General features: G+C 40.9%; 1 protein-coding gene across 1 annotated transcript in view; it reads left to right on the top strand.

Moving 5' to 3' along the window:
• The window catches only part of LOC125463872 (dynein axonemal heavy chain 17-like), a 364,283-nt gene that overhangs the window by 290,195 nt on the left and 49,115 nt on the right, over positions 1–24,973 (top strand). The window contains exons 48-54 of the mRNA XM_059653668.1: positions 734–969; positions 4,549–4,671; positions 5,849–6,053; positions 14,476–14,640; positions 15,381–15,521; positions 16,739–16,909; positions 21,683–21,805. Of these exons, the coding sequence (XP_059509651.1) occupies positions 734–969; positions 4,549–4,671; positions 5,849–6,053; positions 14,476–14,640; positions 15,381–15,521; positions 16,739–16,909; positions 21,683–21,805 (1,164 nt within the window). The remainder of the gene's footprint in view (positions 1–733; positions 970–4,548; positions 4,672–5,848; positions 6,054–14,475; positions 14,641–15,380; positions 15,522–16,738; positions 16,910–21,682; positions 21,806–24,973) is intronic.

Below are 24,973 nucleotides of genomic sequence, written 5' to 3'. Positions count from 1 at the left end.
AGGCTTTCCCCACCTCCCCACCTATACTCTCCTCTCCACCTATCTTCTCCTCTATCCATCTTCAGTGCGCCTCCCCCCTCTCCATACTTATTTCAGAACCCTCTCCCCAAACCCTTCTCTGATGAAGGGTCTAGGCCCGAAACATCAGCTTTTGTGCTCCTGAGATGCTGCTTGGCCTGTTGTGTTCATCCAGCTTCACACTTTGTTGTCTTCTATACAAATTATACATCTTAGTTCATAGATGTCAAGTGCAGTAATTTTCATCATGCCTCTTGAGTTCAGCTTTTCTGTCTGTTTGGAACAAAGCAACAATAAGGGTTGGAGCTGAGTGGACATTGAAGATTCCCCACCTCAAATACTTTACACACCTTTGCTATCCTTAATGCTTCATCTTTAATATGAAGGAGCAATGAGTCATCTGCCGAGGGAGGATGGTAATGAGAAGAAAGTGTCCTTCTCAATGTCTGCCTTGATGCTATTCAAGTCCATGTTAGAGACACACAGATCCCCTCCTTCCAAACAATATATCACAAGCTATATTTTCACTTGTAAATACGCATCTATATCTCCTTCACTAAATAACATTAAGAGTTAATAAGAAAGCTGTGATGTACTGCCAGAAAAGACAAAATTATTTTCATAAAATAAAACAAAAACCCAAACTTTTAAAAAATCATTTTATGTCATATTATTCCCTCAACTTTGCAACATACTTTTCTTGTGATCACTTTAGGTGCCAATTCCAATAACTGAAAACTTGGATCCACTCTCTCTTCTGACTGATGATGTTGACATTGCTGCCTGGAATAATCAGGGGTTACCTAGTGATCGAACATCATCTGAAAATGCTACAATCCTCTGTAACACAGAGCGTTGGCCTCTAATTATTGATGCACAACTGCAAGGTGTCAAATGGATTAAAAGGAAGTATGGTGATGATTTGAAAGTCATAAGACTTGGACAAAGAGGGTTTGTACATTTGGTAAAAATTGGAATTTCTAATATTTAATATGTTGAATCTGAATACATTAACAATGTTTTAGTTGAGGGAAAGACCTTTATCGCATTTGACACTATTCTCTCAGAATACCAACATTCCAATCTTCCCACCAAAGAATTTTCCGTTTCTTAAGTCAATCAATGACTTCTCACCTGCTTTAATTGGCAATTTATGACAGCTAATATCACTATCTCTGTAAAGAAATTCTTTTCTGAACTTTCTATTCACAGTGCCAAATCTATCCACTGCCGCCATCATAAAAGTGTTGCCTTAAATTTACTTCCACTATTTCATTTGACGTTTTATACTGTATCCTCTGGTTATATTGTTCTGGATGATAGAATGGTACGTTATAAAGAACTTTTCAGATGGCTTTTATCAAGATTGAAGAGCCTCAACTCATGAGTATTGATTATTCATAGCTGTGCCTTTTCACACTAAAGGTGCAACTTTAAATATCAGTGGCTGATTTGAAGGGTGGACTTCATTAAAATGGCACTCCTGACCTGCATTGCCTGAACAGGGTTCAGACTACACCACTTCGAGACTAGTCCTAAATGGGGAAGTCTGGAATCTGATCCACCCAAAAAATTGGTTCAGACCTTTCAGTTTCCCGGGGACATACCTTAACTAACGCATAATGAGACCCTTCAGAAATCCCAATACAATGACAACCTGTGAAAGGGTCTGGAAGTTTAAACTTTGGGCAACAACCCAGTGTGCGGAACCTTCAGACTGTCTTCAAGTCTGACAGAGTCACAGACTTCAGAAAGCTCTGACTCACTTATAACACTTGAATAATTAACCAGAAAAAAAATACAGATTTAAAACCTTTCTTGAACTTTTGGGTGACTTTACTCCTGATCACCAATTTCTCACAGTGACACATCCCCTGACCTGGAACCCAGTCCAAACTGGATCCCAGAATCAAACCCAAAACTCTCCTGGCATCCAGCCCAGCACCCTGACTTAGCCCACCCCCTTACCCATTTCCCAGTCATCCTACTATCAACTTGTCATCTTTCTTCGTTTTTCAACCACCATTCATTCCCCTCATCACCTGCCACTCTATCCAACTCATTCACTTATCTGCCAACCTAGATCCTGACCCATTTACCTGACACTTAGCTTCTCTGTAGCTTTTCCAAGTTCCTTTGGGACATTTGAACTGTGTTTACTTATTACAATATAGCAGCTTTTGCTGTAGAAAAGGGACTTTAGCTTCTGTAGATTCAGAATGCTGCCTGTGTGCTCCATTGTGTCAGTTGGCAAGGATTCTTTAACAAAAAAATTAAGTGAAACCCTAGTCAGTAACCTTTTGTCTGATTTGTGTCAGAAATAGGGATTCTAACCCACATCAGAAGATTTGGGGCTGTACATTTAGAGAAGTAATCTATCCAAATTTACAGACTATCAGTAAGATGTCATTTCTTGACATAATACTCAGCCTGAATGTGAATATTTGTGGCTGGGGAGCAGAGATTAGGTAATAGTGTTCTGATAGTGTCATCTACCTAATCCTCCTCCAGTTTCTGAGACTGATATAGCCTTAGTCGTAGTTTTCTACAAACTATAAATAACGCTAAGAATTGTTGGCCTAGAAGTTGGATCATGCAATCTCTAACAGTCCAAATGTGCCAGTGCAGACACACTTAACCTTCTTCTGCACCATAACAATTCTATAATTAGCAGCGAATGTTCATTCTGCCATGAAAGCTGCCATCTATTTTGGTAATAAAATGTGAGGCTGGATGAACACAGCAGGCCCAGCAGCATCTCAGGAGCACAAAAGCTGACGTTTCGGGCCTAGATCCTTCATCAGAGAGGGGGATGGGGTGAGGGTTCTGGAATAAACAGGGAGAGAGGGGGAGGTGGACCGAAGATGGAGAGAAAAGAAGATAAATGGAGAGGAGAGTATAGGTGGGGAGGTAGGAAGGTGATAGGTCAGTCCAGGGAAGATGGATAGGTCAAGGAGGTGGGATGAAGTTAGTAGGTAGGGGATGGAGGTGCGGCTTGGGGTGGGAGGAAGGGATGGGTGAGAGGAAGAACAGGATAGGGGGGGCAAGAGACACGTTGGACTGGTTTTGGGATGCAGTGGGTGGAGGGGAAGAGCTGGGCTGGTTGTGTGGTGCAGTGGGGGGAGGGGACGAACTGGACTGGTTTTGGGATGCGGTGGGGGAAGGGGAGATTTTGAAGCTGGTGAAGTCCACATTGATACCATTGGGCTGCAGGGTTCCCAAGCGGAATATGAGTTGCCGTTCCTGCAACCTTCGGGTGGCATCATTGTGGCACTGCAGGAGGCCCATGATGGACATGCCATCTAAAGAATGGGAGCGGGAGTTTCCATTCCCCCTCCCATTCTTTAGATGACATGTCCATCATGGGCCTACTGCAGTGCCACAATGATGTCACCCGAAGGTTGCAGGAACAGCAACTCATATTTCGCTTGGGAACCCTGCAGCCCAATGGTATCAATGTGGACTTCACCAGCTTCAAAATCTCCCCTTCCCCCACCGCATCCCAAAACCAGCCCAATTCGTCCCCTTCCTTCACTGCACCACACAACCAGCCCAGCTCTTCCCCTCCAGCCACTGCATCCCAAAACCAGTCCAACCTGTCTCTGCCTCCTAACCTGTTCTTCCTCTCACCCATCCCTTCCTCCCACCCCAAGCCGCACCTCCATCCCCTACCTACTAACCTCATCCCACCTCCTTGACCTGTCCGTCTTCCCTGGACTGACCTATCCCCTCCCTACTTCCCCACCTATACTCTCCTCTCCACCTATCTTCTTTTCTCTCCATCTTCGTTCCGCCTCCCCCTCTCTCCCTGTTTATTCCAGAACCCTCACCCCATCCCCCTCTTTGATGAAGGGTCTAGACCCGAAACATCAGCTTTTGTGCTCCTGAGATGCTGCTGGGCCTGCTGTGTTCATCCAGCCTCACATTTTATTATCTCGGATTCTCCAGCATCTGCAGTTCCCATTATCACTGATTCTATTTTGGTAAAGTAACTTTAGAATTTAGAATGTGAATTTAGTATTCTTAGGCATCTGGCAGCTGATTAAGAGCCCCACTTTCGCTTTAGTCTGTCTCACCACAGACCAATATCCATATTTCACAAACATTTTTAGCTAACTAATCACACATTTTCTGCTGAGATGGTGGCCCTGATAATGTGATCTATATAGAGACTGTTCACATAACCACTGGCAAAGTAAATGTATTTTTAATCAGCTTATTTTGAAAATAGAAGCACAGGAATGCTCCTCCTAGCTCCATGGACAGCAATTTATGTCCTCATACTCCCAACAGACTCATCTCAGGACCTTGAGTACAGGTTGAGCATGGTGTTTTCTAAACTGTTGAATTGCCTCAAGGTCTAGAATGAGCGCTGATAGCAGTTTCTCATGGGCCTGTATTGGCCTCATTAGTTGTGTGTGTAGTAGATCCAGTTCTGATATGATCTAATTTACAAGCCATTTATTATTAAACTAAATGTGAAAACTATGCAAGTATTTAACATGTTATCACTAATTATTGGGCATACAGTTACCTTGATAGTATTGAAAATGCGGTATCCAATGGAGACACTTTATTACTTGAAAACATCAGTGAGACAGTGGAACCAGTCCTGGATGCTCTTTTGGGAAGAAACACCATCAAAAAGGGAAAGTAAGATTAGCCGCCATATGTTTTCTAATAGTTTATATAGTGGCTTTCTTCGGTTTACAGAGACCAAGTACATAAATCATTATAAGCAGCACTATGATCAATAAGGACTTTTAAACATAAACCAAGAAATAAAATTTATTCCAGAGATACAGAATTGTAAACTGGAGAATTTATTCTAAACTTATATCAAACTTTGATTTGATCTCATTTTAAGCTGCTCTGGTTGCCATTTTATCAAGGGTACAATGTGGCACTGGAAGGAGTACAAAAATTTGCAGAAATGATACCTGTGTTGCAAGATTACACCAAATTATGGAGGTTTTTTCTATCTCTATTTTAAAGAGAAGGCTGTTATTTAACCTAATAGGGGTAATGAAAATAATAGAATATTTTGATAGCAAAGTCACAGGAAGTGTATTTCTACTTGTGGAGAATAGCAGATCTAGAAATAAGGTAATTGCAAGAAAAATCAAATAGGAAATGCAGAAGAATTTTTTTACTTCGAGAGTGATAAGAATGTGGAACTCACTGGTACGATAAGTAGTTGAGATAAATAGCACATCAGGAAAAGCTGGATCAACATATTCATTTTAGCTGCGAAAACGAAGACAAGAATATTTCTTAAATGTTAAGACATTGGAAGTGTGTGTGTCCAGTGGGACCTGGTTCCTTAATCATGAGTGATTAAAAAAGTCACATGCAGATACAGTAAACAATTAGGAAGGCGAGTGGTATGCTGGCCTCCACCACAAGGGAATGGAAGAAGCAAAAACAACCAACTTCCTTTCTTCACCCTGCTCTGGGATCTCTCCCAAGTCTTGCCCCCCCCATCTTAATATAGCTGAGGATTGTAATGAGCATTCCTCTAGAAGAAACAGGCCATAAGGGTCTCCTGCTTCATTAACATGGCTGCAATGTATCGGCTTTGACTGCAGGTAGTCCAGTACCGTTTTCCTACAATAACTCCAGAAATCCATGGGCTACAATTAAAATCTCAATTCCCTTTCTTGAGCAGATAATGATCTGATGAAGATACTGATAATCAGATAATGAGCGGATAAAGTTAAACATAGGACTTCCTATATATTTACACCCCACAAAACCATTGTAAATTTAGCTCAGAAAATGAATGTTCTGATCTACAAAATACAATAATTAATATTTATTGCATACTTAGGTATATCCATATAGGAGATAAAGAAGTTGAATATCATCCCAACTTCAGGATGATACTTCAGACCAAGTATTTTAACCCTCACTTCAAACCAGAAATGCAAGCCCAATGTACTTTGATTAATTTCCTTGTAACAAGAGATGGTCTGGAAGATCAACTGCTGGCTGCTGTGGTTGCTAAAGAACGTCCTGATTTAGAAGAGCTGAAGGTATATTTTAATAGATAAAAGATAGACATATTTGAAGAATCACACACAACATAGGTATTTTCCAATACAATGGTGTATTTCTAATGACATTATTCAATTAATTGAAGGCTATTTTATTTTATCCTGTTTATGTAGAATATATATCACTAATTTATTTATCGTAGCACAACAGTAGTTATTTTGTTGTTAAAGGCTTTGTGACACTGTTAGCAGCATTCAAATGTGACTTATTTTTTATTTCTCTCAAATTGTAAAACTATGCGAGGGGTCATAGTTTTAAGCTGGTTGAAGGAAAGTATAGAGGGGATGTCAGAGGCGGGTTCTTCACACAGAGAGTTGAGAGAGCATGGAATGCGTTGCCAGCAGCAGTTGTGGAAGCAAGGTCATTGGGGTCATTTAAGAGACTGCTGGACATGCATATGGTCACAGAAATTTGAGGGTGCATACATGAGGATCAATGGTCGGCACAACATTGTGGGCTGAAGGGCCTGTTCTGTGCTGTACTGTTCTATGTTCTATGCATTTGATTAATATGTACAGATTTTGTTGAAAAGCTAAAGGTGTATAAATGACAGGTGGTTAGTGCTCAAATCACCTGGTAATTTTTATCAAGGAACAGAACAGTTTGTTTTTTATTCATGGGATGTAGACTGATTGCGCCAGCATTTGTTTGCCATTCTTAGTTGCTCCAGAGGGCAGTTAAGAGTGAACCACATTGCAATGGGTCTGCAGTCACATGTAGGCTAGACCAGGTAAAGATCATAGAATCAAAATCACGATAGTTTGACAGAAGGTCATTCAGCCCATTGAGTTCACTGACCCTCTGAAGAGCAGTCCATACAGATCAATACTTTCCCCATAATCTTGCATTTTCTATGGCTAATCTACCTAGCCTGCACATCCCGAAACACTATGGGCAATTTAGCGTGGCTAATCTCCTAACCTGCACATCTCTAGATTGTGGAAGGAAACCAGAGCACCTGGAAGAAACTCATGCAAGACAAATGGAGAATGTGTGAACTCCATACAGATAGTCACCCGAGGATGGAATTTTGAATCCAGGTCCCTGGTACTGTGAGGCACCAGCTGCCCTCAGAATGGCAGCATCGTTCCCTAAAGCATATCAGTGAACCAGATTTTTTTTTGACAGTAGACAGTGGTTTCATGGTCATCATTAGACTCTTAATTCCAGATTTTTATTGAATTCAATTTCCATCATGTGCCATGGTGGGTTTTGAACCCGAGTTGTGATTGATTTGCATCTACAACCCTTTACTACCACCCTGTGTCTCCTACCCTCAAGCCAATGCTGTATCCACTTGCCGAACAGTCCCTGATCCCATGTGGTCTAACCTTTTTAACCAGACTTCCATGCGGAACCTTGTCAAAGGTCTTGCTAAAGTCTATATACAAGGTTTACTGCCTTTGTGTATCTCTTGGTCACCTCATCAAAAACTCAATCAGGTTTGTGAGACATGATTTTCAATGCACAAAGCAATGTTGACTATCACTTATCAGTCCTTACATTGTATTCTGAAATTGAGCTACCTGCAATTTTGATAAAATGCCCTCCAGTCCAAAAAGCAACCCTCCACCACTACTCTCTGTCTCCTGCCATTAAGCCAATTGTGTATCTAGTTGGCAAGTTCACCCTGAATCTCATGTGATCTAACTTTATTAATTTGCCTACCATGTGGAACCTTGTCAAAGGCTTTATTAAAATTCAAATAACAATGTCTACTGCTCTAACATTATCAATCTCTACATGTCCATAAAGGCCCTTGCAGAAATATTTGCATTATCTATAATTATGAGTGAGGTGCCTGATGACAGGTGGGTAGCTGATGTACCTTTGTTTAAGAAAGGTTGTAAGGAGAAAACGGGGTACTGTCGACCTATGAGTCTGACTTTGGCTGTGGGTAAATTTTTGGAGGTGATTATAAATGATAGGTTTTATGGACATTTAGAGAGGGAAAAAATTGCTTAGAGAATATAAAGATGGATAGATCTCTGGGACCTGATCTAATGTATCCCAGAACATTGTGGGAAGTAAGAGAAATCTACCCACCTTTATATTCTCTGAGATTTCCTGAACTTCCTGTTCTGTAACATGAATTGTTTTTAAAACCATAAGACGTAGGAGTGGAAGTACGGCCATTCAGCCCATCAATTCCACTCCGCCATTTAAATCATGGCTGATGGGCATTTCAACTCCACTTCCCTGCACTCTCCCCGTAGCCCTTGATTCCTTCTGAGATCAAGAATTTGTCGATCTCTGCTTTGAAGGCATCCAACGTCCCGGCCTCCACTGCACTCCATGGCAATGAATTCCACAAGTTCACCACTCTCTGGCTGAAGAAATGTCGTCTCATTTCAGTTTTAAATTTACCCCTCTAATTTTAAGGCTGTGCCCATGGGTCCTAGTCTCCCCGCCTAACGGAAACAACTTCCTAGTGTCCACCCCTTCTAAACCATACATTATCTTGTAAGTTTCTATTAGATCTCCCCTCAACCTTCTAAACTCTAATGAGTACAATCCCAGGATCCTTAGCCGTTCATCATACATTAAGCCTACCATTCCAGGGATCATCCGTGTGAATCTCCGCTGGACACGCTCCAGGGCTAGTATGTCCTTCCTGAGGTGTGGGGCCCAAAATTGGACACAGTATTCTAAATGGGGCCTAACTAGAGCCTTATAAAGCCTCAGAAGCACATCACTGCTTTTATATTCCAACCCTCTTGAGATAAACGACAACATTATATTCGCTTTCTTAATTACGGACTCTACCTGCCAGTTAACCTTTAGAGAATCCTGGACAAACACTCCCAGATCCCTTTCCACTTCTGATTTGCGGATTTTCTCATCGTTTAGAAAATAGTCCATGCCTGTATTCTTTTTTCCAAAGTGCAAAACCTCACATTTACTCACATTGAATTTCATCAGCCATTTCCTGAACCACCCTCCTAAACTGTCTAAATCTTTCTGCAGCGTCCCCACCTCCCCAGTACTACTTGCCTGTCCACCTATCTTCGTATCATCAGCAAACTTCACAGAACGCCCCCAGTCCCTTCTTCCAGATCATTAATATATAAGGTGAACAGCTGTGGCCCCAACACTGAACCCTGCGGGACACCACTCATCACTGGCTGCCATTCCAAAAAAGAGCCTTTTATCCCAGCTCTCTGCCTTCTGTCAGACAGCCAATCCTCAATCCAAGCCAGGAGCTCACCTCGAACACCATGCGCCCTCACCTTGCTCAGCAGCCTCCCGTGAGGCACTGTATCAAAGGCCTATTGGAAGCCTAGATAGATAACATCTACTGGGTTTCCCTGGTCTAACATACTTGTTACCTCTTCAAAGAATTCTAACAGGTTTGTCAGGCACAAACTCCCCTTACTGAAACCATGCTGACGTGTTTTAATCTGACCCTGCACTTCCAGGAATTTAGAAATCTCATCCTTGACAATGGAATCTACAATTTTACCAACTATCGAGGTTAGGCTAATCGGCCTATAATTTTCCATCTTTTGCCTTGATCCTTTCTTAAACAAGGGAGTGACAACAGCAATTTTCTAATCATCTGGGACTTTCTCTGACTCCAATGATTTTTGAAAGATCACGACCAAAGCCTCCGCTATTTCTTCAACCACCTCCCTCAGAACTCTAGGATGTAGCCCATCGGGGCCCGGAGATTTATCAATTTTAAGACCCTTTAGCTTTTCTAGCACTTTCTCTTTTGTAATGCTTACCGTACTCAACTCTGCCCCCTGGCTCTCCCTAATCGTTGGCATACTACTCATGTCTTCCACTGTGAAGACTGATGCAGCTATTTCCTTATCCCCCATCACTAGCCTTCCAGCATCAATTTGGAGCGACTCGATATCTAGTTTTGCCTCTCGTTTGTTTCTTATGTATTGAAAGAAGCTTTCACTATCATTTCTAATATTACTAGCTAGCCTACCTTCATATTTGATCTTCTCCTTCCTTATTGCTCTCTTTGTTATCCTCTGTTTGTTTTTGTAGCCTTCCCAATCTTCTGATTTCCCAGTGCTCTTGGCCACTTTAGAGGCTGTCTCTTTTTCTTTGATATATTTCCTGACTTCCTTTGTCAGCCATGGCTGTCTAATCCCACCCCGGATAATCTTTCTTTTCTTTGGGATGAACCTCTGTACTGTGTCCTCAATTACACCCAGAAACTCCTGCCATTGTTGCTCTACTGTCTTCCCCGCTAGGCTCTGCTTCCAGTCGATTTTCGTCAATTCCTCTCTCATGCCCCTCTAATTACCTTTATTTAACTGTAACACCATTACATCCAATTTTGCCTTGTCTCTTTCAAACTGCAGACTGAACTCTACCATATTATGATCCCTGCCTCCTAAGTATTCCCTTCCTTTAAGGTCTTTTATAAAGTCTGGCTCAAAGTTTGTTTCCATGCAATCCCTAGACTCCATTTCTTTCTCCACAGTAAAAACTGATGCAAAATATTAATTTAGTATCTCTCCCATCTCCTGGTGTTCATCACAAAGACAACTTCCTTGATCTTGAGGAAGCCTTAACTCCTCTCTAGTTACCCTTTTGTTCTTAATATATTTGTAGAATCTCTTTGGATTATCCTTAACCTTATCTGCCAATGCTATCTCATGTCCCCTCTATGCCTTCCTGATTTCCCTTTAGGAATGCCCCTACACACTTCATATTGATTAAGAGATTCAATTGAACCAAGTTGTCTATATCTAAAATAAGATTATCTTTTATTCTTGACTAGAACTTCAATATCTTTATTTATCCATTGTTCCTTAATCTTACCAGCCTTACCTTGCTCTCTAACAAGGACAAAATGTCTCAACTCTTGACATCACAATTTTGAATTATTCCTTCTTGTCAGATGTCCTTTTACTTGCGTACAGTCTACTCCAACCAACTTTTGAAAGTTCTTGCCTTATAACATTAAAATTTGCCTTACTCCAATTAAAAACTTTAATTTTTATCTAAGACTTATCCTTTTCCATTACCATTTTGAATTTAATAGAATTATGATCCCTAGACCCAGAGTGTCCCCCAATTTTCACTCCAGTCACCTGCCCTCTGTTATTGCTCAAAAGAAGGTCTAGCTTTGTCTAGTAGGAACATCCACATATTGATAAAGAAGATTTTCTTGAACACATTTGACAATTTCTTCACTGTCCAAATCTTTAACACTGTGTGAGTCCCAGTCAATGTTTGGAAAATTAAAACCCCCCATTATTACAACCTTATTATGCTTACATATACCTGAGATCCCCCTACATATTTTTTTCTGAATTTCCCTCCTACTACTGGTGGGGAGCGAGAGTACAATGCCATCAAAGTGAATCTTCCCTTTCTTATTTGTAATTTCTACCAACATTTCACAACTTTTTTTTTCAGAAATATCTTCCCGAGTTACAGCAGTAATGTGTTCCTTACTTATAAGGCCATGCCTCCTCATCTCTTGCCTTCTTTTCTATCCTTCCTCTCGCAACTAAACCCTGGAACACTGAGTTGCCATTCTTGTTCATCTCTCAACCAAGTTTATGTAATAGCAGTGACATCCCATTACCATGTTCTACAATAAGGCAAGGCCTGATTAGGGATAGTCAACATGACTTTGTGCATGGGAAATCATGTCTCACCAACTTGGTTGAATTTTTAGAAGAGGTGACGTTGAAGATTGATGAAGCAGAGTGGTAAACATTGGTAATATGGATTCCAGCAAAGTGTTCAACAAGGTTCTGCATAATGGACTGGTTAGTCAGGTTAGATCACATCAGATCCAGTGGGATCTAACCAATTGGATTCAAGATTGACTTAAAGGTAGGAGACAGAGGGGTGTGGTAGAGGATCGCTTTTCAGGCTGGAGGCCTTTGACCAGTCCACTGCTTTTCTTCATTTTATACAAATGATTTGGATGTGAATAAAGGAGTTATGGCGAGTAAGTTTGCAGATGACAACAAAATTGGTAGTGTAGTGGACAGTGAAGAACGTTATCTCAGAGTACATTGGGACATTGATCAGATGGGCTGATGAGCTGAGGAATGGCAGAAGGAGTTTAATTTAGATAAATATGATGTGTTGCATTTTGGTAAGGCAAGCCAGCGCAGGTATTATGCAATTAACAGAGTCATTGATTCATATATTATGGAAACAGACCCTTCAGTCCAACTCATCCATGCTGACCAAGCATCCCAATCTGACCTAGTTCCATTTGCAGCATTTGGCCAATAGCCCTCTAAATATTCTTATATCCATCCAGATGTCTTTTAAATGTTGTAATTCTACCCGCCTCCACCACTTCATTTGGCAGCTCGTTTCATACACGCACCAGCCTGTGTGAAAAAGTTACCTTTCAGGTCCTTTTTAAATCTTTCCCCTCTCAGCTTAACCTTTGCCCTTTAGTTTAGGACTCCAGTGTATTTCACCTAAACTAATATGTTGGAACTGGCGTATTTCGAGTCTGGTAATTGGTAACGAGGCAACTTTAATAAATGATCTTAAAGTCAAAGATCCCATGGGGAAAGTGATCATAACATGGTATAATTTAGCATTCCTTTTCAGTGTGAGAAAGGAGTGGACTGGGGAAGAAGTTTAACAAAAAAGACAGTTGATTAACAATAGCTAAGGAAAATGTTTATAACTCACAAAGATATATCTCAGTAAAGAAGAATTCTAGGAAAAGAATAAACCAACCTTGGTTAACTAAGGAAGTTAAAGATAGTATCAAATTGCAAAAAATATATTGTGTGGAAAAACTTCAGGAGTAAGCCAGTGGATTAGAAATGTTTTAAAAACTCATAGAAGATTACCGAACAAGAAAAATAAACAGGAACAACACAAATTTTGAGGGTAAACCTGCAGGTAATATTGAAATGGTTAGAAGGGCTTCTTTAAAGAGATAGGTCAAAGTGAATGTTGGTCCTTTGGGGCATGGGGCTGGCAAAATAATTGGGTATCAGGAAATGCATTGATAGGCCCCTGAGGTGTTTTGCTAAACAAAGAGACTTAGTGGTACATGTGTATAGTTCCTTGAAAATGGAGTCACAGATAAATAGGGTGATGAAGAATTGGTTTGGCACATTTACTTTCATTGGTCAGATTGTTAAGTATAGGAGTTGGGATGTCATGTTGCGACTGTACAGGACATTGGTGAGGCCACTTAGAATACTGTGTTCAATTCTAGTCACTCTTCTATTGGAAGAATGTTGTTAAACTTGAGAAGGTACAGAAAAGAATTACAAAGATGTTGTCGGGACTGGAGGTTTCAGTTACAGGGAGAGTGTGAATAGGCTTTCTTTGGAGTGTTGGAGGCTGAGGGCTGACCTTATAGGGGTTTGTACAATCACGAGGTGTATGAATATAATGAATATTCAAGTCTTTTTCCTAAGGTGGACTTGACAAGAGGGTTTAGGTTGAAGGTGAAAGGGGAAAGATTTAAAAAGGACCTGAGGGATTCTTCACATAGAGGGTGGTGCATACATGGAATGAACTGCCAGAGAAAGTAGTGGAGGCTAGCACAATTACAACATTTCATCATAGAATCCCTACAGAGTTGAAACAGGCCCTTTGGCCCAACAAGACCACATTGACCCGCACAGCATCCCACCCAGACCCATCACCCTATAACCCGCCTAAGCTACACATCCCTGAACACTACAGGCAATTTAGTATGGCCAATCCACCTAGGCTGCATATCTTTGGACTGTCGGAGGAAACTGGAGCGCCTGGAGGAAACCGACACAGACAGGGAGAATGTGCAAACTCCACACTGACAGTCACCTGAGGGTTTAGTTGAACCTGGATCCCTGGCACTGAGGCAGCAGTGCTAACCACTGAGTCACTGTCCCACCCAGTTTAAAAGGCATCTGGATGGGGATATAAATAGGAAGGGTTTACACGGTATGGGGCTAGGTCAGATTGGGATGTCTAGTTGAAGCAGACAAGTTGGACTGATGGGTCTGCTTCTGTGCTGTACCAGTCTGTGATTCTATAAAGCTGCTGGGTGTAGATTAAGTTCCTGCAGAGAAGCATCTTAAACAGAACTTTTCCTTTGACAGTTATTCACAACAAAGGTGCTATTAGTGGTTTACTGCAGCAATTTATAAATGATAACCTTAATTCAAAAAGGGAAAAAACATCCTGCATGACCAACCTTTTGTTGAAGTGTTCTGTCATCAAAAAAATTATTTGTGGGTAATTGTAGACATGCTACCTGCAATTTTACATCTTTTAATTGAGAATAATTTTGTTAAATTAGCCCTCTTTGATTTAATTCAAGTGTTCTTTTAACAAAAGACAAATTTAAGACCACACTCATAGTTTGCAATATATCATGCCATCAGATTCCTACCTACAAAATCAGTTTCATACAGAAAGTTTTGTTCACAATAAATGTTCATATTACTTTAGGCAAGACTGACAACACAACAGAATGAATTCAAGATTGTTCTTAAACAATTAGAAGACTCTCTTTTAGCTCGACTCTCAGAAGCTTCTGGAAATTTCCTTGGTGATACAGCTCTGGTGGAGAACTTGGAGACAACCAAACAAACTGCAACTGAAATAGAACAGAAGGTCAGCTACTTAATGTTAAATTTGATCTAGTGTCCATTAATTATTTTCATTCTTTTGGAAATGAGATCCACAGTTGGCAGGGTTCCTAAAATCTTTGGAGTAATTCTTAATATACTTGCATTTTTCTGTCAGAGATAGCAAATAACATTTGTTAGGAGAGTGTTTCTATAGCTACTGTTTCAGTAAGGGAATAGTTTCAGAACAGTGGGGTAAAATAAAAAGTGCTGGAAAATTTCAGCAGGTCTGGCAATATTTGAAGAGAGAGAAGCAAAGTTAACATCTGGAGTCCAATATAACTCTTCTTCGGAATTTTATAATTTGTTGAAAAGTGAGCTGTATTGAATATATCTTCGAAAGCACTGCAGTTGCTGGAGAACTAACAAGAAGATGCTGGATGGATGTGGTAGCAACAGTGGAGAGAGAAACTGGATTTAATGTTTTGAGTCCGATGACTCTGGTTTAGAACCCAAAAAGGAGTCACGAATCTCAGTATGTTAATGTTAATTTCTCTCGCACTATCTGTTCATATTCTTAACCTGTCCTCATGCCAGATTAATCTATAACAGGATAGAATACATTTTCAAACTCATGTTACATGCTTTCACTAAATAACCAAATATTTTTATTATTTCTGTACAATATAATTGTGCTTTAAATTTAAGTTCCATATGTCTCCCGTAGGTAACCATTATTTAGTGTAAATGAATCAGTTGATGTGTAAATTTTTGGTTTTTATACAGGTCGCTGAAGCAAAGGTAACAGAGGTTAAAATAAATGAGGCAAGAGAAAACTACAGAACTGCTGCCCAGAGAGCATCCTTACTCTACTTTGTTATTGATGACCTGAATAAGATCAATCCTATTTACCAGTTCTCTCTCAAGGTAAATGACTGTTGTGCCCAATCATATTTGTTAGAGGCATGAGCCATATTTAAACATAAAGTTGACAAGCTCACAACATTACCTATACTTGTAGTTGACAAGTTCATTGAGGGTAATCAGTAGATGAGAAATCATTGCTCCCATTTAAAGATAGTTTACACCTCTCGCAGTGAAGTGCAACTTTGAGCGCACTCAACGGAATAAGCAAAATGATAGGCTAAAATAATCAGCACACCTTCACAATTTTCCAGCTCTGCTTTAGAACTATTGGTGGAGGAAGTCAACCAAGGAAATGCTGTCCTCTTTACTGTCGGTATCAAAAGAGTTTCCTGGCAAACTTTATTTCATCAGTAGATAGGTGATAAAAACTGGTCAAAACAAAAGGCATTATATCCAGGGCAGGTCACAGGGAAGAAATAAGTTCAAAAGCTTCTAGCAGCATCTGCAATGGGAGAAACAAAGTTAATGTTTTGAGTCCATTGATTGTTTGTCAGAATCTATTTTCTCATGTAAAACTCAATCGTGAGTAAAATTCAGTTATCTTTTGTAGTGTTATTTTTAATTAACTAATAATTAGTTTTGTTTATTAAATAAATGGACACGTAGGACTAACATGGACAACATGATCTATCATGATGTCTTCCAGAAAGAAAATCAAGTGCATAGCTCAATCTAAATCACAGAAAAAGTGGCAGAATGGGAAAATGACCAGAGGAAAAATGGTCAAATTATCAACTGTTCTGACAGTTTAACATAGGGTCATTGGACTCAACACTTTAACTCTACTTCTCTCTTTACAGATGGTGACATATTTGCTGAGTTTCTCCAATACTTCCTGTTTGTGATATAACACAGTTCTACATTTTAACTTCCACACACCTTCTGGACCAGTGTTTACTTATACTACGTAAGAAAATTGAATTTTCATTCATTTCTTGTCATTCTGATACCAAAACAAAGGTATGCCACAGTCCTCCACAGTTCACTTTTGATTTCTCCACAGTGTTCCAGCTAATTCCTCAAGTTATAATTTCATGAGAACCCTTCCATTATCCTTTGGCTAATCTGCAGGTTGATTGTATGTTCTGAACCTTGTGTTTATTTACAGACAACATGCAATTTAATGCGATTTTTAGAACTGTTATGCTGAAGTAGCTCATAATTAATATGTGAATTTTTATATGAAAACCTATATAATTGTTTGTTTTATTATCTAGGCTTTTCATGTTACGTTTGAGAAAGCTATTCAACGCTCAGTACCAGCAGATGATGTCAAGGAGCGTGTCCTCAATCTCACTGATGAAATCACCTATTCTGTTTTTGTGTATATAACCAGAGGTCTATTTGAAAGAGATAAACTAATCTTCACAGCTCAAGTTGCTTTTCAGGTATATCAGTGCTTGATTTCAGTTAGGGAAGCTAGCACATATCATGCATACCCTTAAAAAATGTGTGTACTTCTCGTATTGTGCCAAGAATTTGCTTTTTCATCCTTATTTGTTATCATCTGCAGAGCATAATATTATTTCAGAACCTCAATGCACTGAATCCAAAGATAAAAGTATGGTAGGTTCCCTTTCAGCATACCTATGAATGGGTAGTGACTCATTTCTCTGCCCCAGGTCAATGGTTTTGCTTTGGATAACTCCAAATGTCCTGCCTCTGGTTGAGATCTGTATCTCAAAAATAAGCAAATCTGAAGTTTTAGGCCTGAAATTGTGCTTTCAGCTTTCACGACTGGGACTTTCAAACTGCTCCTGAAGTTAGGCACCCAAGAGCATAAATTAACAAAACATGAGGCAGGAGGCCACATCACCTCACTAAAATGACAATAATGACCATGTGTCTGTATCCACAAAGCACAGAAAATTATTTCTGTTTTAGAGTTTATGTAATATGAGCATGTAATACTCATTGCAACTTGAACTTTCATTTGTTTTATTGTTAACATTTTTATTGTCTGGAGATATGATGAGGATCTTTTAGTCACTAAATATTATTGCTTTGTTGATCTTCTTTATCATTTTTCAGCTTTGCACCTCAAATGTTTTTTAAGATATTCATGGATTTCAAGGTTGCAATAGACTCCTCTGTAGTGTTAATAAATAAAGCATGAAGAAAACAACTACACAACAATGTAATAAAATTATAGTGCGAAGTAATCAAAAGCACAAATCAATTACGTCTGTTGTAGGAAAAGTTTTGGAAAGAATTATGAGAGATAGAAATTTATAATCATCTAGCAAGCAACAATTTGATTGGAGATGGTCAACATGGATTCATCAAGGGCAGGTCGTGTCTCACAAACCTCATTGAGTTTTTTGAGAAGGTGACCAAGCGTGTGGATGAGTTTAGGGCAGTTGACGTGGTGTACATGGACTTCAGTAAAGCCTTTGATAAGGTTCCACATGGTAGGCTATTGGAAAAAATATGGAGGCATGGGATTGAGGGAGATTTAGCAGTTTGGATTAGAAACTGGCTTTCTGTAAGAAGACAACAAGTGGTTTTGAAGGAAAATATTCAGCCTGGAGTCCGGTTACTAGTGGTGTGCCTCAAGGATCTGTTTTGGGACCACTGCTGTTTGTCATTTTTATAAATGACTTGGATGCAGGCATAGGTGGATGGGTTAGTAAGTTTGCGATGACACTAAAGTCGGTGGAGTGGTGGACAGTGTTGAAGAATGTTGCAGGTTGCATGGAGACTTGGATAAACTGCAGAATTGGGCTAAAAGGTGGCAAATGGAGTTCAATGCAGATAAATGTGAGGTGATTCACTTTGGGAAGAATAATAGGGAGGCAGAATACTGGGTCAATGGAAAGATTCTTGGTAGTGTGGATGTGCAGGGGGATCTTGGTGTTCATTTGTCGGCACAACATTGTGGGCTGAAGGGCCTGTTCTGTGCTGTACTGTTCTATGTTCTATGTATGTAGATCCCTGAAAGTTGCCACCCAGGTTGATAGTGCTGTTAAGAAGGCGTATGGTGTGTTAGGATTTTTGGAAGAGGGATTGATTTCTGGAGCCGTGATGTCATGCTGCAGTTAGCATGGCCTCACTTGGAATATTACATACAGTTCTGGTCGCCCCATTACAGGAAGGATGTGGAAGCATTGGAAAAGGTGCAGAGGAGATTTACCAGGATGTTGCCTGGTCTGGAGCGAAGGTCTTATGAGGAAAGAATGAGGGACTTGGGTCTGTTCTCACTGGAGAGAAGGCGGTTAAGGGGGGATTTAATAGAGGCATATAAGATGATCAGAGGATTAGATAGGGTGGATAGTGAGAATGGGCTTAGATTAGTTCACAGGTCAGCACAACATCGAGGGCCGAAGGGCCTGTTCTGCGCTGTGTTGTTCTATGTTCTATGTTCTATTGAGGAAAGCAATTAGCATGTTCATACCTTTGCATATTTTGCCAAAGTCATCTTGCATATCCTTCTCAGGAGAAATGTGCAGTTTTGTCAAATATTTTGCATACAGAAGTTAAGTCAAGCAGGATTCAAAAGCAGAAGTTGCTAGAAAACCTCATCAGGTCTGGCAGCATAGAATAGAATTTTGTAGAATCCCTACAGTGTGGAAACAGTCGCTTTGGCCGAAAAAGTCCACACTGATATGCAGAGCATCCCACCCAGACCCATCCCCCTAATCTCACATTCCTGAAAGCCATGGGCAATTTAACATGGCCAATCTACCTAACCTGCACATTTTTGGGTTGTGGGAGGAAACTGGAGCTCCTGGAGGCAACCCATGCAGAGAATGTGCAAACTACACACAGACAGACGCCTGAGGGTGGAATTGAACCCTAATGAAGTGAGGTAGCAGTGCTAGCCACTCAGCCACTGTGCCACTCCAGCATCTGTGAGGATAAAAAGGTCAGAAGTGGTGTTTCGGGTCCGGTGACCCTTCATCAGAACTGATGGTAGCTGGGAAATTGTCAGTTTATATGCAGAAAATAGGAAGGGGGATGGGGTAGTGAGTAAACGATAGGATAAAGGATAGAGCCTTAAGAGAGAGAAGAGCAGTTGGATAGACAAAGGAGTTGATAACGATCTGGCTAGGAGGCTGAATAGCTGTTAATGAGGACTGTTAGTGATTGTCAATAGGTAGTGTGTAATGGCAGGCTATATGATAACAAGGCCTGGTGTGTGAGATAGGAGGCTAGAACATGGGAGAGTTTAGGCCCTAAAATTATTGAATTCTGGGAGGTGTAGCACTTCCTGCAGTTGCAGGGAAAGGTGCCGGCTGTGTTGAGGTTAATGGAAATGTGGAGTGGACGAGAGATTCATGGAGATAGCAGTCCCTACAAAAGGCAGGTAGCGGTGTGGAAGGAAATGTGTCTTTGATTGTGGGGTTAGATTGGAGTTGGAGACACTGGATCAGCTGGGGCAGTCAGATTTGTGGATTTTGTGAAGGAGATAGAAATGAGCGGTGCGGGATTGGATAACGATTTATTTCAAGCTCCATCTCCTACAGCTAGCTGGACTATACCTCCTCTTACCCATCCTCCTGCAAGAATGTGATCCCAGACTCCCAATTCTTCTGCCTCTGCCATGTCTGCTCCCAAGATGGAGTGTTCCACTCTCTCACATCCCAGATGCCCTCCTACTTAAAGGACCGTAACATCCACGCTCCGGTGATCAAATATGCTCTCAATTGCAACTCTTGCATTTCCCACACTTCAACCCTCACACCACCTCCCCTCAACAAAAATAAAGGTAGAATTCTCTTTGTCCTCACATATTGCCCTACCAACCTCCACATTCAGTGTGTCGTTCACCGCCACTTCCACCACCTACAATCCGACCCCACTTCTCTGCCTCACTTCCATTCAAGGTCCAAAACGAACCACCTGTATTAGAGAGGGGTTTACCTGCACATCCATCTACTGTATCTGTTGCTCCCGATGTGGCCTCCTCTATATTGGTGAAACCAAATGTAGACATGGAGACCATTTCGTAGAGCATCTGAGCTCTGGTTGCCAACCATTTTAACTCTCCCTCCCACTCCCTGGGTGACATGTCCATCCTGGACCTCCTCCAGTGTCACAATGACACCACCCACAATCTGGAGGACCTACACCTCATATTCCGCCTCAGCAGCCTATAGCCCAATGGCCTAAACGTGGAATTCACCAGTTTTAAAATCAGCCCACACCCGGCTTCATTTCATGTCCAACCAATCATCCCTCTCAACCCTGCCTCCTTGACCTGAACAACCTGTCCATCTTCTCTCCCACCTATCGGACCCAGCCATCCCACTGACCAATCCCCATCACTCCCTACCTGCACTCACCTACCACCATCCCACCTATCTTCCCCTACTCCACTCCTCTTTCTATTTATTTCTGAGCTCCCTTCCCCCTCCCCATTTCTGAAGAAGGGTCCTGACCCGAAACATCAACTTTCTTGTGCTTCTGATGCTGCCTGGCCTGCTATGTTCCTCCAGCTCCACATTGTGTTGTGTCTGCAGATAATATGACACAGAATGTCACCATCTCCTTACCTAAGCTCAAATAATCTGAACATATTGAGTATCTTACACATTAGGCTGCTAATTTTGGTGCATTGTTCATGAAACAGCTGAACTGGATTTCTAGGCACAAGAAACCATTGAGTAGATAACAGCAGATGGAGTACAGAGTTTTCAACCTGAGACCCAAAGATGCTGTGAAGCACAGGACTTAGAGAATGGGTACTGCACAATTGAAGAACTGTGAATGTATTGTACCAGAAATATGAAATGTTTGCTGAATTTAATGAAAGGTCAGAGACTCAAAGGAATTTGGCACATTCGTACTTGGTGTACTGGCTGGCTCGTTGTAGTCATCTAACTTCTAATTCTGTTGTAAGAGCCAGGTAGGGTCAACTATACACATGGAATGCTTTCTAGGCCTTAGGCATCCATCTAGGATAGTGAACACTTTTTATCACTCATGTTGCCAACTCAATTGAATAATGAACATGGGACTATCAAAGAAATCAAAGCAAAAAACATCAGTAATTGTAACATCTAAAATGACATGGTAAGCTTTGAGTTTCAAAATCCTTTATAGAATTGGTACTTTTAAGTTATTGCCATATAGCTTAAAGATAAATTTAATACTGTTCAATAAATGGAAGCATATCTTTGCCATTCAAAAATTATCATTACTAATATTCTGCCTCATAGGTATTTTTAATGAAAAAAGAAATAAATCCAAATCATCTTGACTTCTTGCTGCGATTCCCATTTAAAGCTGGTGTTACAAGCCCTGTTGACTTTCTTTCACACCAAGGATGGGGCGGAATCTTGGTATGTGATTATATACAAAGTGACATTGTTTTCTGATATTTGTGAGCAAGATGATGAATGTAATAGTTTATCTGTGCAAATTGAAAGGCTTTTAGAAGCATAGAGTAAATATGCTGTTTTGTATATTGAGGCAAAGCAGTAATAAGAAAACAAAACCATAGAATTAACTAAGATGGTGTCTTGAAAATATTTTAAAGGAAGTTGGCTGCATCACAAAGATTAATCTGGATTACAATTGTATAAGAAAATATGATTTGATCCCCCTGAGCTTAGAAAAATCAAACAGGAAAGCGCAGTTGATGGGATAAAAATATGTTGCAACTTCTATTTAAATCCAAAAGGTAGCAATGGAGTTGAAATGTACGCAGGAGATGGGGTTCAATTTTGGGGCAATCAAAATAGTCTGAGCATTCTCTGAAGAATTATGAGTACTTAGCATGCACTACAATATACTGAAAGAGTACTGCCTAATAATTTTGCTTCAGGAACATCATACCATGATTTCCTTGAAGCACAAATCTATTGTTCCATGCAAGAGTGCACATTTCTGTGTAATTCAATTACCTCTTAAATTATTCATCTAGAAATACAATTGTTCTTCCAGTGAATCAATTAAACTTCATCTGCCACTGTGGATCTCCTTGGGTTTATGGAATCATGACTCAAAACCAGACGTGTCACTTTCCCTTTGGCAATTTGCTGCTGCATGTGATGTTTTTTCCTGGTATTGCAACCAGGAGTGTCCTGTTAATTTACGCTGTCAGATCTTGATTTTGATAAAACCAACTCTTGAGTAATTAACCATTCTTGGTTCCAAATATCCGTGCTGTCTTAGAAAATAGGAGCAGTAGCCATTCAGCCATTTGATCCTGTTCTGCCATTCATTAAGATCTTCTTACTTCACTTCCACTTTTATCTTCATTTCTGTCCACTTTTCGCAATATCCTTATATGCCATGTTTTGTTTAGAATCTGAGAATCCAGCAATTGCTGTCTTGAAAATACTCAATGATTGATTATGTATAACATTCTAGGTAAAGAATTCAATATGTCCATAACCTTGTTAACAAAAATGTCTCCACATCTTGGTCCAACCTTTTATTTCTGAGACAGTGATCCCTAGTTCATGATTCTCCAGCTAGGATATACATGCTCCTTGCATCTGCCCAGGATTATCCAACCTTTCCACATGGGGGTCTACATTTAAATGTTTTTCTCACTTGGAGTTATGAGCAAATTTCAGAAAGAGAAGTTTTAGCACAGCAGTAAACATGAATTTCAAAGAAAAATTATCCATTGCAATTAATCAATAATTTACATGAATAAATAATATAAATAGTCAATGAAACATTCCAAGCAACACAGCCAACTAATAAAAATTTGTATCAGTGATAATGGGAACTGCAGATGCTGGAGAATCCAAGATAACAAAGTGTGGAGCTGGATGAACACAGCAGGCCAAGCTCTCTGATGAAGGGTCTAGGCCCGAAACGTCAGCTTTTGTGCTCCTGAGATGCTGCTTGGCCTGCTGTGTTCATCCAGCTCCACACTTTGTTATCTTATAATAAAAATTTGTTTTGCCTTTCCAGTCAAGAAGCCCATCTAGGATAAAACAGAATAGAAACTCAGTCCTGGTCCCCAGTGGTGAGGGAGGGGACCAGCACCCAGCTAAGGAGTTAGATTTCACCAACACCAAACTTGCATTCACCTGTGTTGGGAAGCACTGTGATTTGGCCTTGGTAGAATTCATGTGAATTTGAAATGGACTGTCTTTCAGTGTGGGTTTTCCTCCTCTTCCAGCCAGCTTGTGGATATTTGGTTGAGGAAGAATGATGGGTATGTGAGTTCACTCTGTCTCTGGTTTCACACGCTCTCTCCATCTTCCATGTGCTCACATACTTTCTCCCTCACTCATACATGTTTTTTCCTCTCCCTCCCTTTCACCTTCTACTGTCCTCTCTCATACATTTCCCCTCCCACCATTTCCTTCTGTCCCAGCCTCATACTCCCTTAACACCATTAAAACCCTCCCTCGCTCCATCCTTCAGACTCTCTCTCAAACCACTCTCCCTACTATCCATTTTCTTTTCCTGCTGACACACATTACCTCTGGTACATGCTTACCCATGGTCGCCTATCCCAAGCACCTTACTCCACAATTCCTGACAATTTCTTCTAGGCTACATGAGTTAGGATGAGAGACTGTTCCACCTCAGTTTGTCTTTGCTGTACTTGTCTGGCTAGCATTGATCCCTTGCTGTCTCTTTCCCATCCTACCCTATTGCAAACTCACTGAGACCATTGCTCCCATTGATAGCACCGCACGATGGCTCAGTGTTTAGCACTGCAGCTTCACAGCGCCGGGGACCCAGGTTCGATCCCAGCCTAGGGCGATTGTCCATGTGGAGTATGCAAATTCTCCCCGTGTCTGCGTGGGTTTCCTCCGGGTGCTCCAGTTTCCTCCCACAGTCCAAAGATGTGCAGGCCAGGTGGATTGGCAATGCTAAATTGCCCATAGCGTTCAGGTGTGTGTGGATTGTAAATGAATGGGTCTGGGTGGGATGCTTCAAGGGGCGGTGTGGGCTTGTTGGTCAACTGGCCTGTTTCCACACTGTAGGGAATCTAATCTAATCTAAACCCACACACTGATTCCCCCACTCCCCTCACACTGTGCCTGCCCCACCCACCACCCCGCAGGGCAGGCTGCCTCCGTGAAGAAAAAAAAGTTAATGTTTCAGATCTGATGACCCTTCCTCACAGGACCCGAAACGTTAACTGAATTCTTTTCCTTCACAGATGCTTCCAGACCTGCTGAGCATTTCCAGCAACTTTGTTTTTGTTCCTGATTTACAGCATCCGCAGTTCTTTTTGTTTTTATACTATTAGGGTCTTCTTGCCACACAAACAGTTGGAGCCCTTACAAAGTGTTGGGATTATCCCAACTGAGAGCAGCCCTTCATCCATGTTCTCTGCTCTACAGATCAATCTATACCAATAGCCTGTCAAGTGGCAGAGGTGGGGAACTGTACAAGGCCCTTGATCAAAGCCACTCAGTGCGGGCAATGACAGGGCTACTGGGAGCCACCCCCTGTTTTTACTTCCTCTGTTCCCACTCCTCCTGTGACCCCAAACCCATACCCCTCCCCTCTCTCCTCCACATACCAATGCA

The sequence above is a fragment of the Stegostoma tigrinum genome, chromosome 22, assembly GCF_030684315.1.
Source record: "Stegostoma tigrinum isolate sSteTig4 chromosome 22, sSteTig4.hap1, whole genome shotgun sequence".
Classification (NCBI taxonomy): domain Eukaryota; kingdom Metazoa; phylum Chordata; class Chondrichthyes; order Orectolobiformes; family Stegostomatidae; genus Stegostoma; species Stegostoma tigrinum.
Note: the sequence above shows the minus strand (reverse complement) of the source record. Positions and strands in the feature narration are given on the sequence as shown.